At 43.1% G+C, this 17,482-nt stretch overlaps 1 protein-coding gene across 2 annotated transcripts in view; it reads right to left on the bottom strand.

Annotated features, from left to right (window-relative positions):
* Positions 1-17,482, bottom strand: part of nol6 (nucleolar protein 6 (RNA-associated)) — a 342,540-nt gene that overhangs the window by 292,907 nt on the left and 32,151 nt on the right. For both annotated transcript variants that reach the window (XR_010017339.1, XM_063042766.1), the window contains exons 6-8: positions 12,448-12,582; positions 6,427-6,590; positions 5,437-5,557 (exon numbers count right to left, since the gene is read on the bottom strand). Coding sequence is in view for 1 of the 2 variants with exons in the window: in XM_063042766.1 (XP_062898836.1) it covers positions 5,437-5,557; positions 6,427-6,590; positions 12,448-12,582 (420 nt within the window). In the remaining variant the exon portion in view is untranslated. The remainder of the gene's footprint in view (positions 1-5,436; positions 5,558-6,426; positions 6,591-12,447; positions 12,583-17,482) is intronic.

Below are 17,482 nucleotides of genomic sequence, written 5' to 3'. Positions count from 1 at the left end.
AGTGAAATGTCTGGTTTTTCTTGGCCAGAGTTATGTAAAATTAGAAGCTCATTCTCCCACGCCACCCCCCTCATGTCAAACATAAGACACTGGAGCAGAACTCGTCCATTTAGTCCATGTGCCTGCTCTGCCATTCAAACATGGCTGGTACATTTCTGCCTCTCAACCCCATTCTCCTAACTTCTCCCCATAACCTCTGACACCTTTACTAATCTATAATCTATCGACCTCCACTTTAAATGTATCCAGGAAAACATCTTAATGTAATTCTTCCCCGATTCCTCTGCTCTTCTCAGTAAAATAGCATCGAGTTCCTGTCAATGACCTTCTAACGGTGGTGGTTATCCATCATGTCCAATGATGACAGGAAACCTGTGCAGGAGAGGTTTTAAAGTGGAAAAGTCATTGCACTGGGGCCATTCAACTCTCTCGATCTCAGAAGTCCGGGCCCAGTGGTACGACCAAATGTCACAAACGGGTCATCTTTATTGCAGTGGATGACCATGACGTCTTCTGTGCCTCGTCATGCCCTTCACTGTCCCCGGAGCATTGCAGAACCAGTTTTCTGGCCTTTGGACCTCACTGTTGGTCTCATCTGCCCTGCCCGGAGCTGACTTTTGCATGCTAAGTCAGGCATATCTCTATCTCAACGGAGTATGAGGCTGCTGGCTGCCCTCACATGGTTCAACCCGCCTGCTGAGGCAGTGTATCGGGGTGTGGTCACTATCACATGCAAACAGCTACCAGCAGCCACAGGTGAGAGCAGAGCATCTGATGGGAACCAAAGATGAGTGAGCCGCCCCAGAACAAACATGACAAGTCCCTTCACCCTCGTTGGACACCCTTCAAAGCCATTATTTAAACCCTCTGATGGCCACTATTCAAAGTCCAAGTCTGAACAACAAAAATTCCGTAGACTGAAAAAGCAACAAAAGAAAGAAACATTCACCATATCAGCCTTGTTTACATCATTTCCTGCCTCTACTTCAGATTCAGGATCTCTGGTGGTATAATTTTGTTTCATCGTTGGACCATTCCAGGTCCAAGCTTCACCTGCCACAGATGTGCACATTTTTCCAGCAATTAAAAATTCAATTCAGAACCTTGGCTGATTTTAAACCCCGAGGCATCAAGACCAATTATAACTCCCCAATTATTACCATAGCTGAGAACAATTAATTCAGCCCACATCGGGGATCAAACCTTATTTTTAACAATTCATTTACAGAACGTAGCGTTGGTGGCAAGGCTGGAAATATTCTTTCAAAGATGGCAAAGACTAAATCTCAAAAGCTGCAGCTCCTCTGACAAAGGTTATCTCACAACGCTGTTAGGTAGTGAGTACCAGAATTTGGATCGATAACAAAGAAGTGATGACATATTTTCAAGTCTGGATGGTGTTACAAGGGAATCTGCAAGCTACCACATTCCCAAATGCTTGCTGCCTTTGTCCTTCCAAGTGGCAGAGGCCACTTGCCTTGGTTAATTATAGAGTATAGTCATAGCACTAAAGCCCAGAAATAGGCCCTCCATCTCATCAAGTCCGTACTGATCCCTCACCTGGACCATGACCCTTCATACCTCTCTCATCCATACAACCTATCCAAATTTATCTTAAAACATTTTACAATTGAACCCATACCTATCACTTCTGCTGGCAACTTGTTCCACACTCATACCATTCTCTGACAAAAGACATTACCCCTCAGGTTCCCCTCAAATTTTTCAGCTTTCACCTTAAAGCTATGACCTCTAGTTCTAGTCCCACCCAACCTTAATGGAAAAAGCCTGCTTGCATCAACCTTATCTATTCCTCTCATGATTTTGCATATCTCTTTATGAACTCCCCTCATTTTCCTAAACTCCAAGGAATGAAGTTGTAAATTATTCAATCTTTCCATAAGACCATAAGACATGGGAGCAGAATTTTTAGGCCATTTGGCCCATCTAATCTGCTCCGCCATTCAATCATGGCTGATCCTTTTCTCTCCCTCCTCAGTTCCACTCCCCGGCCTTCTCCCCATAACCTTTGATGCCGTGTCCAATCAAGAACCTATCAAGCTCTCCCTTAAATACACCCAACGACCGAGCCTCCACAGCTGCCTGTGGTAACAAATTCACCACCATCTGGCTAAACAAATTTTGCCGCAACTCCATTTTGAAAGGGCGCCCCTCTGTCCTGAGGCTGTGCCCTCTTGTCCTAGACTACCCCACCATGGGAAATATCCTTTCCATATCTACTCTGTCTAGGCCTTTCAACATTTGAAAGGTTTCAATGAGATTCCCCCCCCCCCACCACAATCCTTCTAAATTCCAGTGAGTACAGACCCAGAGCCATCAATCGTTCCTTATATGATAACCCTTTCATTCCTGGAATCATCCTTGTCAACCTCCTCTGAACCCTCTCCAATGCCAACACATCTTTTCTTAGATGAGGAACCTAAAACTGTTCACAATACTCAAAGTGAAGCCTCACCAATGCCTTATACAGCCTCAGCATCACATTCCTGCTCTTGTATTCTCGACTTCTTCAAATGAATGCTAGCACTGCTTTCCCTACAACTCAAATCCTCAAGGTGTATTTTATGGACATACAATTCAGTCAATGTGCACCAATGGCAGCTGAAATGGAAGTTTAGAACAGTGGAAAATGTTCCATTAACATTAACATCAAGGACAGTGATGCTTACTTCCTGACATTTATGGGTGTCCCTTATCATACCGTTTCCTGAATCGTCCTACAGCCACAAGAGATCCCATGAGCTGAGGAGCTGCAAAAAGTATTGAAGATGATGCAACAGCAGAAAATGTGCCCAATTCCAATTCCAAACTTATGGTGGAATGTCACTGATGAAGCACTTTAACATGGTTGGGGATAGAAAACTGTCACGAGGAATGCCTGGTGGATATAGAGTCAATTTCGCCATTTAAGAGAAATTTGGATAGGCATATGGATGGGGGGGAAATGGAGGCCCTGTGCAGGTTGATGGAACTAGGCAGATTAATGGTTCAGCATGGACTAGACGGGCTGACGGGCCTACTTCTTTACTGTTCTTTGACTCTGTGGAGTAACGTCTTGGAGCTAAATTGATTGACTTTATGAGAGGTATAGATAGGGTAAATGCAAGCAGGCTTTTTCCACTTGAGGTTGGGTGAAAGTACAACCAGAGGTTACGCTAGGTACGTGGATGGGAGCAGTGTGGAAAGCTGTGATCCAGGTGCAGTTTGCTGGGACTAGCCATAAAAATAGGTCTGCACAGACTTTTAGGCCAAAGGGCATGTTTCTATGCTGTAGTTCCCTATAACTACAATGTGACTTGTCTCCAACCAGTGGAGAATTGTTCTGTTTGATGAAATTAAAGTCAACTGGCATCAAGGCACTATGCTGCCATGATATGAAATGCCGCTCTGATATCAGGGCAGCCGCTCTCACTTCATCACGGGAGTTTAATTATTATTTTGGATCAAGGCTGCCAATGAGTTCTGGACCCAAGGGAGCAGCCATCTGGTGATTAAGTGCTACTGCATAGGACAATCAATGGCATTCTACATCACATTGCCAATGATACTCTACATTACACAACACATTACTTCCTTCAGTCAGACAGCAAATGGCAACATCTGGGAAACTGTATATAGTAAAAGGAGCATAGACAAAATGCTGGAGGGATTCAGCAGGTCATGGAAATGAACAAACAGTCAACGTTTTGGGCCAAGACCCTTCCTCGGCACTAGAAAGGAAGTTGGAAGACTGGACTGGATGTCTCAGCCCGTTGACTGGATGGTCAATTGCTTACCATTAATGCTGCCTGGCCTGCTGAGTTCCTCCAGCATTTTGTGTGCGTGGCTTGAATTTCCAGCATCTGTACATTTTCTCGTCTGCAGCCCATCTAGTCTGTGCCGAACCATTTAAGCTGCCTACTCCCACCGACCTGCACTGGGACCACAGCTCTCTATACCCCCACCAACCCGTACCAATCCAAACTTCTCTTAAACATTGAAATCGAGCTTGCATGTACCACTTGCGCTGGCAGCTGTTCCACATTCTCACCACCCTCTGAATGAAGACGTTTCCCCTCGTGTTCCACTTAAACATTTCACCTTTCACCCTTAATCCATGACCTCCAGTTGTAGTCCCACCCAAGCTCAGAGGAAAAAGCCTGCTTACACTTATCCGATCTATACCCCTCATAATTTTCTATCCCTAGAATATTAAAAAAAAGAAATAAACTCAACAAATGTCAAATGACAGAAAACACTCATTTTTAGCCTACTTTTCAAATCTCTTTCCATTATTAACATATTTATCTTTCTTATGTTAATTTGCATTCTTTTTCTTTAGGATCCTGAGCCATATTTTGTGTTACACTTTATCTTTCTGCTTTAATTAAAATCAAAGCTCTCCCTTTCACAAAGTCAAAATCAAACATTTTCATTGCTCTGGCAAATTCATCAGCATTGCTTCTGTTTTCTCTGTTGGCTAATCCCTTCCCTTACCAGCTAGTCTGGTATTTCTCCATCTTCATTCTTTTGCCAACTTATTCTTTATACCAGGAAAAAAGCTTCTTAATCCATGCATTATGTGAGGAACTGCATGAAACCTAGTAGTCTGATAGCACATTAATGCATTAAATTCGGTTCACTTCAGGATTTACGTGGAGGAGTGCTCTCAAAGATCCAAAATTTTTAGGAACAGAAACAGTAGCTTACAATGCTATGCAACATCTTATTCTCTGTGTTAACTATTTCTGTATTCCATAGCAAGAACCTATGACCATGCCTCCCTGGAACTATGATGATATTTCACACATTCACTGGAAAGGTTCATTTTCTGTAAATTATACACTTGTACTAATGTTTAACACTACTCCAAAATAAGTTCTTACAAAATATAATCGGAATTCACTCCCTGGAAGGATGGTGATACTGGACGTGATTAAAAAATTTTAAAGCGGAGATACAGCTTTGTTTATTGGGCAATCTCAGAGCATCAGGTAATACAAATGCAAGATGGGTAAATTACATTGAGTTTGAGCATTTCATAATCTACTAAATAGTGGCACTGGTTTGTGGTCCTAAATCGCCAGCCCTATTTCATTGTTCCCAAATACCTATTTCCCAGACCACCAACTAGCTATCACTGATTCATTCCAACTCCATAAAGACAACTGAGAATCATGCGTTATGGTAATTATGCTAAGTTCTATATTACTGAAATTAGCTTGTTTACTATTGATGACTACATTCCAATTGTATGTGCAGAGAATAAACCATTGAGAAACTAAGCCAAAAATAAACAGTGTAATAAACAGAGACAAAAAAGTAACATTTTTTAAGAATTAATGTCTTAAGAAATTGAGAGTGTCACATGTTGATTGAGTCCAACAAAATTTAATCTTTTCTGTAGAATTCAAAGAAGTTGCACCTTTAACTCACCTAAAAACTGAAGGACATTCCGCAGTACCTGGTACCCACTCATCATTTTGTTTAGTTTACGTTTCGAAAGCAAATACGCCACCAGCATTGAAGCTAGAAATCCATTAAAACAGCCATAGCCCTTGAGAGCAAGAAAGAAAGTTTTCTTTACGCATTTGAATTAAACATTGAACTACATATTTTCTAGGTAGTTGTGTTGACTCTATGAGCATCATTCAATTATGGCAAAATAAAATGCTCAGGAGGATTAAGTAATACTTTGGTAGTGTTTATTCCTCAGTGGCTTCAGATTTAAACCATAATCCACATTGATTACAAACACGGGCAAGTCTGCAGATGCTGAAAATCCAGAGTAACACACACAAAATACTGGAGGAACTCAGCAGGTCAGGCAGCAGCTATGGAAATGACGTTTTGGGCCAAGATCCTACCTCAGGACTGGAAGGGAAGGGGGAGGACACCAAAATAAAAAGGCGGGAGGAGAAGGATAGCTGGAATGTGATAGATAATGCCAGATGGGTAGGAAAGATAAAGGGCTGGAGAGGAAGGAATCTGATAGGAGAGGAGAGTGGACCATAGGAGAAAGGGAAAGAGGAGGGGACTCAAGGGGAGGTGATAGGCTGGTAAGAAGAAGTGAAAGGTCATAGTGGGGAGCACAGAAAGGGAGAGGGAGAATTTGTTCACTCGAAGGAGAAATCTAATGTATATTGATTACAATATTTCTTGCCCTACACGTCATGAAACATTCAGATTAATGGTACTGTATTAGATTACATTAGAACTTCTTGCGTATTACTTATTTCAAAACTGTTCTGGTTGCAAAGTTTTCAATTATGATCTTCAGCCTATAAAAATCAATTCTGTCAACCATTGTTTTATATTTAAATGAAAATTGCAAACCTATTTTTAAAAAAATTTTAAAAATCGTAATGGATACTGGATGTTTAACATTGACAGTCTGTCTAGGTGCACTGAAGTGTAATATCATACCTTGTTAAATTCCCTCTGAAGAAGCCATACTTTAAGAAGCCCAATTCCATCCTTCATTCCGGGGAAATCAGTGGCACTACTGAAGAGGAAATTAAGATGCTGTTCCATCACCAAGTCAAGGAGGATGCTGTTATTATAATGTGGTGTAGGAGGTTCATCATTTCCTGAAAATATAAATGATGTCAATATAATCAAATGAAAGTAAATGTGAAGACTTCAAACCCAGCACAAAAAAAGTGTCTACCAGGCTGCATTGATTGGCATATTCCTAAAATACGGACAACTCATAGCAGACAATTCAAAGCATTGAAGAGATACTACCCATTGCTGCTTTTGCAAATTCCTTCAATTCCACTGGTAAGATATGGGGTATCAATGTCAACATACTCTTCTGGGCTAACACCACTAGTAATGAAGTAGTAATTATGTTCAGTTGATACTAACAGGCAGTGTGATTCTTGACAGTTTCCCCTGGGTGGTTTCTGCCAGAAATCTCACAGTAACCGATCCTTCTGGCCCAAGAAGCCCATCCTGCCCTATTACACCCATGTGATCAATTAGTCTAGGGAAATCACTCAAGTCGAGTATGATCTCCTAAGGGGTTGTCTATCGGTGGGTATTCTGGTGGCTGTAGGGGCCAATATAGAATCCACATATTCTGGTGCCATGTAGATGTCTGTGATTACTGGTTGGGTCTTTTGGTTGTTCATTCATTCCTTTTACAGCTGCCAATTGTTTTTTGCAACACAGCGGAGGTCGGTCTCTTGAACAGATTCCTTTGCCCACCAAAGGCTCGGAGACCTTCCTTCAACTGGGAGTAAAGGATCTATTTAGGAAGACGTTAAGTTAAATGACCTATCCATTGGAGTTGATGTTACTTTATTGTGGTGGAGATGCTGTTCATAAAAGTTGCTGGTGAACGCAGCAGGCCAGGCAGCATCTCTAAGAAGAGGTGCAGTCGACGTTTCAGGCCGAGACCCTTCGTCAGGACTAACTGAAGGAAGAGTGAGTAAGGGATTTGAAAGTTGGAGGGGGAGGGGGAGATCCAAAATGATAGAGAAGACAGGAGGGGGAGGGATGGAGCCAAGAGCTGGACAGGTGATAGGCAAAAGGGATACGAGAGGATCATGGGACAGGAGGTCCGGGAAGAAAGACAGGTGGGGGGGGGGACCCAGAGGATGGGCAAGGGGTATATTCAGAGGGACAGAGGGAGAAAAAGGAGAGTGAGAGAAAGAATGTGTGTATAAAAATAAGTAACAGATGGGGTACGAGGGGGAGGTGGGGCATTAGCGGAAGTTAGAGAAGTCGATGTTCATGCCATCAGGTTGGAGGCTACCCAGACGGAATATAAGGTGTTGTTCCTCCAACCTGAGTGTGGCTTCATCTTTACAGTAGAGGAGGCCGTGGATAGACATGTCAGAATGGGAATGGGATGTGGAATTAAAATGTGTGGCCACTGGGAGATCCTGCTTTCTCTGGCGGACAGAGCGTAGATGTTCAGCAAAGTGGTCTCCCAGTCTGCGTCGGGTCTCGCCAATATATAAAAGGCCACATCGGGAGCACCGGAAGCAGTATATCACCCCAGCCGACTCACAGGTGAAGTGTTGCCTCACCTGGAAGGACTGTTTGGGGCCCTGAATGGTGGTAAGGGAGGAAGTGTAAGGGCACGTGTAGCACTTGTTCCGCTTACACGGATAAGTGCCAGGAGGGAGATCAGTGGGGAGGGATGGGGGGGACGAATGGACAAGGGAGTTGCGTAGGGAGCGATCCCTGCTGAATGCGGGGGGGGAGGGAAAGATGTGCTTAGTGGTGGGATCCCGTTGGAGGTGGCGGAAGTTACGGAGAATAATATGTTGGACCCGGAGGCTGGTGGGGTGGTAGGTGAGGACCAGGGGAACCCTATTCCTAGTGGGGTGGCGGGAGGATGGAGTGAGAGCAGATGTACGTGAAATGGGGGAGATGCGTTTAAGAGCAGAGTTGATAGTGGAGGAAGGGAAGCCCCCTTTCTTTAAAAAAGGAAGACATCGCCCTCGTCCTAGAATGAAAAGCCTCATCCTGAGAGCAGATGCGATGGAGACGGAGGAATTGTGAGAAGGGGATGGCGTTTTTGCAAGAGACAAGGTGAGAAGCGGAATAGTCCAGATAGCTGTGAGAGTCAGTAGGTTTATAGTAGACATCAGTGGATAAGCTGTCTCCAGAGATAGAGACAGAAAGATCTAGAAAGGGGAGGGAGGTGTCGGAAATGGACCAGGTAAACTTGAGGGCAGGGTGAAAGTTGGAGGCAAAGTTAATAAAGTCAATGAGCTCTGCATGCGTGCAAGAAGCAGCGCCAATGCAGTCGTCGATATAGCGAAGGAAAAGTGGGGGACAGATACCAGAATAGGCACGGAACATAGATTTTTCCACAAAGCCAACAAAAACGCAGGCATAGCTAGGACCCATACGGGTGCCCATAGCTACACCTTTAGTTTGGAGGAAGTGGGAGGAGCCAAAGGAGAAATTATTAAGAGTAAGGACTAATTCCGCTAGACGGAGCAGAGTGGTGGTAGAGGGGAACTGATTAGGTCTGGAATCCAAAAAGAAGCGGAGAGCTTTGAGACCTTCCTGATGGGGGATGGAAGTATATAGGGACTGGACATCCATGGTGAAAATAAAGCAGTGGGGGCCAGGGAACTTAAAATCATCGAAAAGTTTAAGAGCGTGAGAAGTGTCACGAACATAGGTCGGAAGGGATTGATCAAGGGGGGATAAAACCGTGTCGAAGTATGCAAAAACGAGTTCGGTGGGGCAGGAGCAAGCTGAGACAATAGGTTGGCCAGGACAGGCAGGTTTGTGGATCTTGGGTAGGAGGTAGAAACGGGAAGTGCGAGGTGTGGGAACTATAAGGTTGGTAGCAGTGGATGGGAGATCCCCTGAGCGGATAAAGTCGGTGATGGTGTGGGAGACAATGGCCTGGTGCTCCTTAGTGGGGTTACGATCGAGGGGTAAATAAGAGGAGGTATCCGCGAGTTGTCGCTGTGCCTCGGCAAGGTAGAGGTCAGTACGCCAGACTACAACAGCACCCCCCTTATCGGCGGGTTTAATAATAAGGTTAGGATTAGTGCGGAGGGAGTGGCGAGCAGAGCGTTCCGAAGGAGTGAGGCTGGAATGGGGACAAGGTGCGGTGAAGTCGAGACAGTTGATGTCCCGTCGGCAGTTAGCGATAAAGAGATCCAGAGCAGGCAGAAGACCAGAGCGGGGTGTCCATGAAGAAGAGGAGGGTTGAAGACGGGAGAAGGGGTCATCGGTAGGGGTGGAAGAGTCCTTGCTGAAGAAGTAGGCTCGGAGACGGAGACAGCGGAAGAAAAGTTCCGCATCATGGCGAACACGGAACTCGCTAAGGTGTGGGCGAAGGGGGACAAAGGTGAGGCCCTTACTGAGGACAGAGCGTTCTGCCTCCGACAGTTGAAGGTCGGAGGGGATGGTAAAGACCCGGCATGGATGAGAGCTGGGATCAGAGGGGGGAAGGGGGAGGCTGGGGGTGTCAATGGAGAGGGGAGGGTTGGGGTGAGAGGAAGATGGAGCCTCTGAGGGCCCAGGAGTTGACAGTGGGATCTGAGGGAGACGGGGTTGCAGAGTGGTGGTGGGAGAAGGGGAGACGGGAGTCACAATAGCAGCACATAAAGACCCGGCCTGGAGTTCAAGGTTGGAACATAAACCCAATATACCCCTTGCCCATCCTCTGGGTTCCCCCCCTTGTCCTTCTTCCCGGACCTCCTGTCCCATGATCCTCTCGTATCCCTTTTGCCTATCATCTGTCCAGCTCTTGGCTCCATCCTTCCCCCTCCTGTCTTCTCCTATCATTTTGGATCTCCCCCTCCCCCTCCAACTTTCAAATCCCTTACTCACTCTTCCTTCAGTTAGTCCTGACGAAGGGTCATGGCCTGAAACGTCGACTGCACCTCTTCCTAGAGATGTTGCCTGGCCTGCTGCGTTCACCAGCAACTTTTATGTGTGTTGCTTGAATTTCCAGCATCTGCAGAATTCCTGTTGTTTGAGATGCTGTTCATGTTGGCTCTTTCCAGTATATTAATGTTAGTACACCTGTCCTTCCAGCGGATCCTCAAACTCTTTCGTAAGGTTTATCGTGTGAGGAACGTCTGGCAGCCCTTGGGCTGTATTCCCTGGAGTTCAGGAGAATGAGGGGGGGATCTCAGAAACATTCTGAATGTTAAAAGGCCTGAACAGATTAGATATGGCAAAGTTATTTCCCACGGTAGGGGATTCTAAGACAAGAGGGCACAACTTCAGGATTGAAGGATGTCCTTTCAGAGCTGAGATGCAGAGAAATTACATCAGTCAGAGGGTGGTAAATCTGTGGAATTTGTTGCCACAAGCGGCTGTGGAGGCCAAGTCATTGGGTGTATTTAAGGCAGAGATAGATAGGTTCTGATTAGCCAGGGCATCAAAGGTTATGGGGTGAAAGCAGGGGAGTGGGGATGACTGGAAGAATTGGATCAGCCCATGATTGAATGGCGGAGCAGACTCAATGTGCCGAATGGCCTACTTCTGCTCCTATATCTTATGGTCTTATGTTCTTTAGCGTTATTGTTCCAGGGCTTTCAGTTGTCTACTGTAAGTGGCCCATGATTCAACTCCATACAGTAATGTAGGAAGAATGGCTGCTCGAAAGACCAGAAGTTTTGTTTGGACCTGTAGGTTGCAGCCTTCAAAGACTATTTCCCTTAATCTTGCATAGGCTCCATTAGACTACTCTGCTGGTGGTTGATCTCTGAGTCGATGTCTGCATTTGAGGAGAGAAAGCTGCCAAAGTAGGGAAAGTGGTCTACATTTTCAAGGGCGCTATCATCAGCTTTTATGGAGGGCTGGATAAATGGCTGATTGGGTGCTGACTGATACAGGATCTTTGTCTTTTTAATATTTAAAACAAGACCCAGAACTCCATGTGCCTTAACAAAGGCATTCAGGATACATGGAGGTCTTCTTCAGAGTGTGCTACAATCGGGTTGTCATCCACACACTGGAGCTCTGCCGTGGTGGTGATGCTGACCTTGTCTTTGGCCTTGCACCAGTTGAGGTTGAAAGACCTGTTGTCCGTTCCGTACATGATTAGGATTCCCTGTAGCAGGTTTTGGCCAATGAGGTGAAGGATGGCAGCAATAGAGATGGTGGGCGCAATGACATGGCCCTGTTTGACTCTGTCTTGACAGTGAAGGGTACTTCCCATCCCCAGCCTCACTCTCTCTTCCCAAATCCCATCTGGATCCAGTGGCAAGACAAGAGTCGAGATGGCTGGGGATGGGACTAGGCGCAGTGGATGACCAGGACGTCTTCTGTGTCTAGTCGTGCTCTACACGTTCCACGGCGCTTGCAGAGACCGCCTTCTTGACCATTGGACCTTCCATTGATCTCATCCCCTCAATCCGCCGGAGTCTGTCTTCACATGCTGGGATACACAACACCCTATCTCACCGAGGGTTTGAGACCCGTCGGCTACCCCCACCTGGTTTGGCCGGCTTGTCGAAGCCGTTGCCCGGGGTGTGGCCGCTTCCGCATCTACTTCATCATTCGTTCTCAATGATAACTTGGAACCTTTCAACACTCAAAGCTGGATCACTATACTGCATTGTAAATATTTTAAACCACCTTTTTTTTTATAATGATGCTGTTTATATTGTAAATACATGCTGGTACTTAAGTACTTTATTCTTATATAATTCTTTATGCTTTATAATTGTTGAAAGTTGTTTTATCATTGCATGTCACGCCAACACACCACAGCAAATTTCTATTACATGTAAAAGTATATGGGGACTAAAGTTGACTCTTGTTCAACAAATTTTATCTAGTGTTTTTCATCCATGGTGGGAAATGTGTTCATAAACCTTTGCCTTTTGTCAGAATCAAATCTGTTTTGCGACTTACAAAAAATTAACAACAACTAGGAGGTGTGAAGCTGCTGTCATCACTACATGAAACACTATACTGAAAAGAAGATATGATAAGAGTCACAACGCAAACCTCCTTGAGCAGATTTTTGTTCTAGAAACCAGGACGCACGAATGTTGTTTCTGCTGGGATGAAACCGCGACAGCTTGAAGAAAGAAGCAGGTGCACATGGATGGATCCTCACGGTGACCAGCTTCTCATCTTTACCTGGAATCACAAGTAAGCTGTGTAAAAGCCCTTTTCTTACAAAAATAGGTGAAGCAAGCATTTATTAAAACAGTAAAACCTAGAGCTTCCACAAGATTGCCCTGAAAATTCTCTCAATTCTCTACTTAAACTTTAAGCATGGAACACAAATGGATTTTTCCTTGATTATTTAGATTAGTTCAATAAATATCACCCTGGAGGTTGGCCAGTCCATAACCCTGGCCATATCCTCAGATCAAATTTATAACTACCACAACTTTCTGTTAATTTTAGTCAATTGACTACATTCCGGAAGGCTCTGATATACAACAGCACATTTTACACAATTATAGTTTACTAAGGGACTGACAACTACACCCAATGGCTACTGTATTAGATACACCTATATACCTCCTCGTTAATGCAAATATCTAATCAGCCAATCATGAGGCAGCAACTCGTTGCACAAAAGCATGCAGACATGTTCAAGAGATTCAGTTATTGTCCAGAACAACCATCAGAATTGGGAAGAAATGTGATCAGACCATAGAATAATTGGTGGTGCCTGATGGGGTGGTTTGAGTATCTCAGAAACTGGTGATCTCCTGGAAGTTTCATGCACAATAGTCTGTACGGTTTACAGAGAATGGTGTGAAAAACAAAAAAAATCCCTCCAGCGTGCAGCAGTTCTGTGGGCGAACACACCTTGTTAATAGGAGACGCAAGAGGAGAATGGCCAGACTGGTTCAAGCTGGCGGGAGAGCATCTCTGAATGCACAACATGTCAAAGCTTGAAAGGGATGGGCAACAGCAGCGGAAGACCACGGGTGTGCACTCAGTGGCCACTTTATTAGGTACAGGAGGTAAAGAGGGTACTGAGTGTATAGTTCTTTAAGTATTTTTCAATCATTTGAAACTGGGTTACTCACAATCTAAACACACAGTTAATTTTGTCATTAGCAGATTAAGTCTGCTCTTCACAGAAGTGTCAACAGACACAATTGTGGTGAATTATTCTGTGGCACAGACATCTTCAGAACTTTTGCCCATATCTTCATTTTCATCTGACTATGTTTACATTTTCACTTGACTTGACAAGGCTTCCTGAGGCAGAGACGCTTAAAGGCTCTAGTCAGAAATTTGAGCACAATCTTTTGATAAAGTGCTGCAGAAAATGCTGAGATAAAAAGAAGGGAAGCAGGAAGAGTTCAAGTTCAATTATCATTCAACTATACACATGTACACAACTAAATGAAACATTGTTCCTCTAGGGCCAAAGTGCAAATGCACACATACATTCACACATAGCATATATAATTATGATAGCAAATACAGTCACAAAATAATATTAGTACAAGTCCCTGAATGGCATGGCCTGAAGCTTGATGGTGCGCAGGATGTTGTCCTGGAGCCATGGTTCTGCAAGAGCAAGCGCACAGTGGGTCAGCCACAGACAAATGCAATCCAGCTTACCTTCCAGGGAGCGAACACTGGAGAGTAACACCCAAAGGAAGAGCTTGCCTGCAGGGGCCAGCCCCCAACTCAGCACAGATTCCAGCATGCCCACGATACCTGCGCTCTTTCCCACACCACCTCTGGCACCTCTTCCCTGGGTGGCTGCTACAGACAACAGCGCATCATCGGGTCCTGGCCCGCACAACAACCCCAAGGCCACAGAGCTCCCCTGTCATCGACCTCACCAATGAACTGGTCTTACAGTATTTTACATTACCAACGTCTAGCAGACTCTTTTGATCACAAGAAATACTTCTAAGACAAACATTGGCACCATTTGTATGGCCCAGAGAGGCCACTGCGATGAACCGCGCCACCATCTTGATGATAAGAGGCACAGGTAGGGTGGTCTGCCAGCCTTTTTCCCAGGATGGCAATGGCGAATACGAGAGGACATACTTTTAAGGTGCTTGGAAATAAGGATAAGGAAGACTTCAGAGGTAGGATTTTTAAAAAATTTTACACAGAGTTGTAAGTCCATGGAATACACCATTGGTTAATGCTTCGGATTCAAGGTCCTTCAGCAGAACTGTTCTGATAAGGCAAACTGTTTCTCCTTCTATAGATGCTACTTGACTTCATGTTCAAGTTTGTCATTCAAGCAAACACCTGTAACAGCTAAACGAAACATTGTTCCTCTCTGGCCAAGGTGCAAAACACAGTACATATAGTCACACTTAGCACATACAGTTACAATCCAGCACACACAGCCACATAATAATACTACCACAAGTTTTGACTGGCATGGTCTGAAGACCGACATAAAGTGTAATGTGCAGGTTTATGTCTGCGTACTTGCTGAGCTTTTCCAGCATCTACAAGCTTTTTTTCCCCCTTTACTTACATGGACAAAATGCTTCGATAAAATATTAAACTTGGTTCTCTTTCTGGCATCATCAGCATCCCACTTTGTTCTCAAGTTTTCAAATGATATGCACCTGAAGCTTTTGGACAGATGATGACTAATCTATTGTACACTTACAGCATATTAGAGTTTTTGATTCCATTTCTCCCCCCAGTTCTTGCATTTTTTTTGATATTCAGGAACTAATCGGCAGAAACTCCTTAATACAAAGGTCTTGTTCACTCCAAGCATCTGTAATATCCAACACACTCAAATATAGCTGACACCAACAAATTCAGAATCAGAAGGGCCAGCTAAGGCTAAAACAAAGAAAACCTGCACTTGCAATACAAAAGTATACAAATTATGTAAATACAAAATAAAAATGCAAATAAAAAGCAGAAAGTTTTGGGAATAATCAACAGGCCATTTATCTATAAAGACAAAAAAACACTCGATGTTTCAGGTCAAATACCTTTAATCAGAATTGTTCAACCTAGTCTGATGAAATGATACTGACTTGAAGCATTAGCTCTATTTGTTCCTCCAGGTGCATTCCCTGATCTTGCAGGCAGGATGAAAATTGTTTTTTTTAAATTTTGGAAGGGACCATTATTTCATTCTTTATCAGTAAATAAAATAAGAGGGGTATCTATTTTTATTAATTCTAAAATCCCTTTTGTTCATTTTAATACTGTTACTGATTTAATTGGAAGATATTTAATTGTCACAGGTCTGTTATGTGGTCAAAAGGTGGCTTTGGTGTGTGTATATACACCTAATATACAAACATTTGTAGATAGCCCTGAAATTTTTAAGAAGCTATTTTCTGTATTGCTGAATTAAATGAATATAAATTGATTATGGGCGGTGACTTTAACTGCTGTCTCAATCCGTCAATTGACAGATCGTCCACTAATCTGTCGCTTCCTAATAAAGCTGCGACTTCTATTAATTCTTTTTTATTAGAATACGGTTTGGTGGATATTTGGAGATTTAGAACATCCTAAAGAAAAAGATTGCAACACACATAAAAGTTGCTGGTGAACGCAGCAGGCCAGGCAGCATCTCTAGGAAGAGGTGCAGTTGACGTTTCAGGCCGAGACCCTAGTTTGCGTAAAGAAAAAGATTTTTCTTTTTTTTTCCACTTGTATACCATAAATATTCTAGAATTGATTATTTTTTGCTGGACACGCGATTGGTGCTCTCTGTTGCTGAGTGTGCGTATGATGTGATTGCGTTGTTGGATCATGCACCTATGAAACTAACTTTGAGGTTTTCTGATAATATTCAGATACCTCAGTGGAGACTTAATGTTTCATTGTTACAAGATTCAACCTTTGTAAATTTTATTAAAGAGCAAATATCTCTATTTTTTGAATTAAATACAACTGAGGGAATGTCAAATTTGGTTATTTGGGATTCAATGAAATCTTTTCTTAGGGGAGAGATAATTTCATACTCAGTAGGTTTAAGAAGGAAGACTAAGGCAGAACTTTTACTGATTACCAACAGGACTAAAAAAATAGATAAGGTTTATTCAGTAATGCCTAGTGAAGATCTCTTTAAGGAAAGAGTGGAACTCCAAACACAGCATGATTTGCTTTTGACTTTTCCCATTGAACAGCAACTTCTTAAATCCAAAAGCCAATTTTATATACATGGAGACAAGTCAGGCAAATTATTAGCTGGTCAGTTAAAAGCAAATATGGCTGGAAGACAGATCCTGAAAATACGAAGACCTGATAGAACTGAAACGGTACATCCTTATGAAATTACTAAGATATTTATGGATTTCTACTCTAATCTTTATAACTCTGAATTTTCAGACAATATTACTTTTATGAATAGATTTTTGCAAAAATTGAATATACCTAAAATTTCTATTCAAGATATGAATACATTAGATGCACCCATTAAACAAGAGGAAATAGCAAGGGTTATATCCTCTCTCCAATCAGCTAAGGCTCTGGGACCGGACTTTCACTGAAACTCTTACACCTCATTTATGTCAAATGTTCACTGATTCTATATCCTCTGGGACTCTACCGAAAACTTTTTATGAAGCTTCAATCTCTTTAATTCCTAAAAAAGATAATCTGAAAGCAGTTCCTATAGACCAATCTCTCTATTGAATGTGGATTTTAAAGTTCCTTCTAAGATCTTGGCTAATAGACTTAAGAGTATTTTACCTACTGTTATTTCCAATGACCAAACTGGATTTATTAAAAATAGATATTCACATTTTAACATTTGAAGATTATTAAACATTATTCACTCTTCTCCAGCTAAAGAATCTGAATGTGTTGTTTCTCTTGATGCAGAGAAAGCCTTTGATAGGGTGGAGTTGTCTTACTTATTTGAGGTTTTGGAAAGATTTAATTTTGGCCCGGGATTTATTTCCTGGATCAAATTGATCTATCATGCCCCTCTGGCTGCGGTTATAACTAATAATCAAAAATCTCCCTATTTTAGATGATATAGGGGTACTCGGCAGGGATGTCCTCTTAGCCCTGTATTACTTAACTTGGCTTTAGAACCCCTTGCTATTGCTCTTAGAGA

This window comes from Mobula hypostoma, chromosome 3 (assembly GCF_963921235.1).
Source record: "Mobula hypostoma chromosome 3, sMobHyp1.1, whole genome shotgun sequence".
Classification (NCBI taxonomy): domain Eukaryota; kingdom Metazoa; phylum Chordata; class Chondrichthyes; order Myliobatiformes; family Myliobatidae; genus Mobula; species Mobula hypostoma.
Note: the sequence above shows the minus strand (reverse complement) of the source record. Positions and strands in the feature narration are given on the sequence as shown.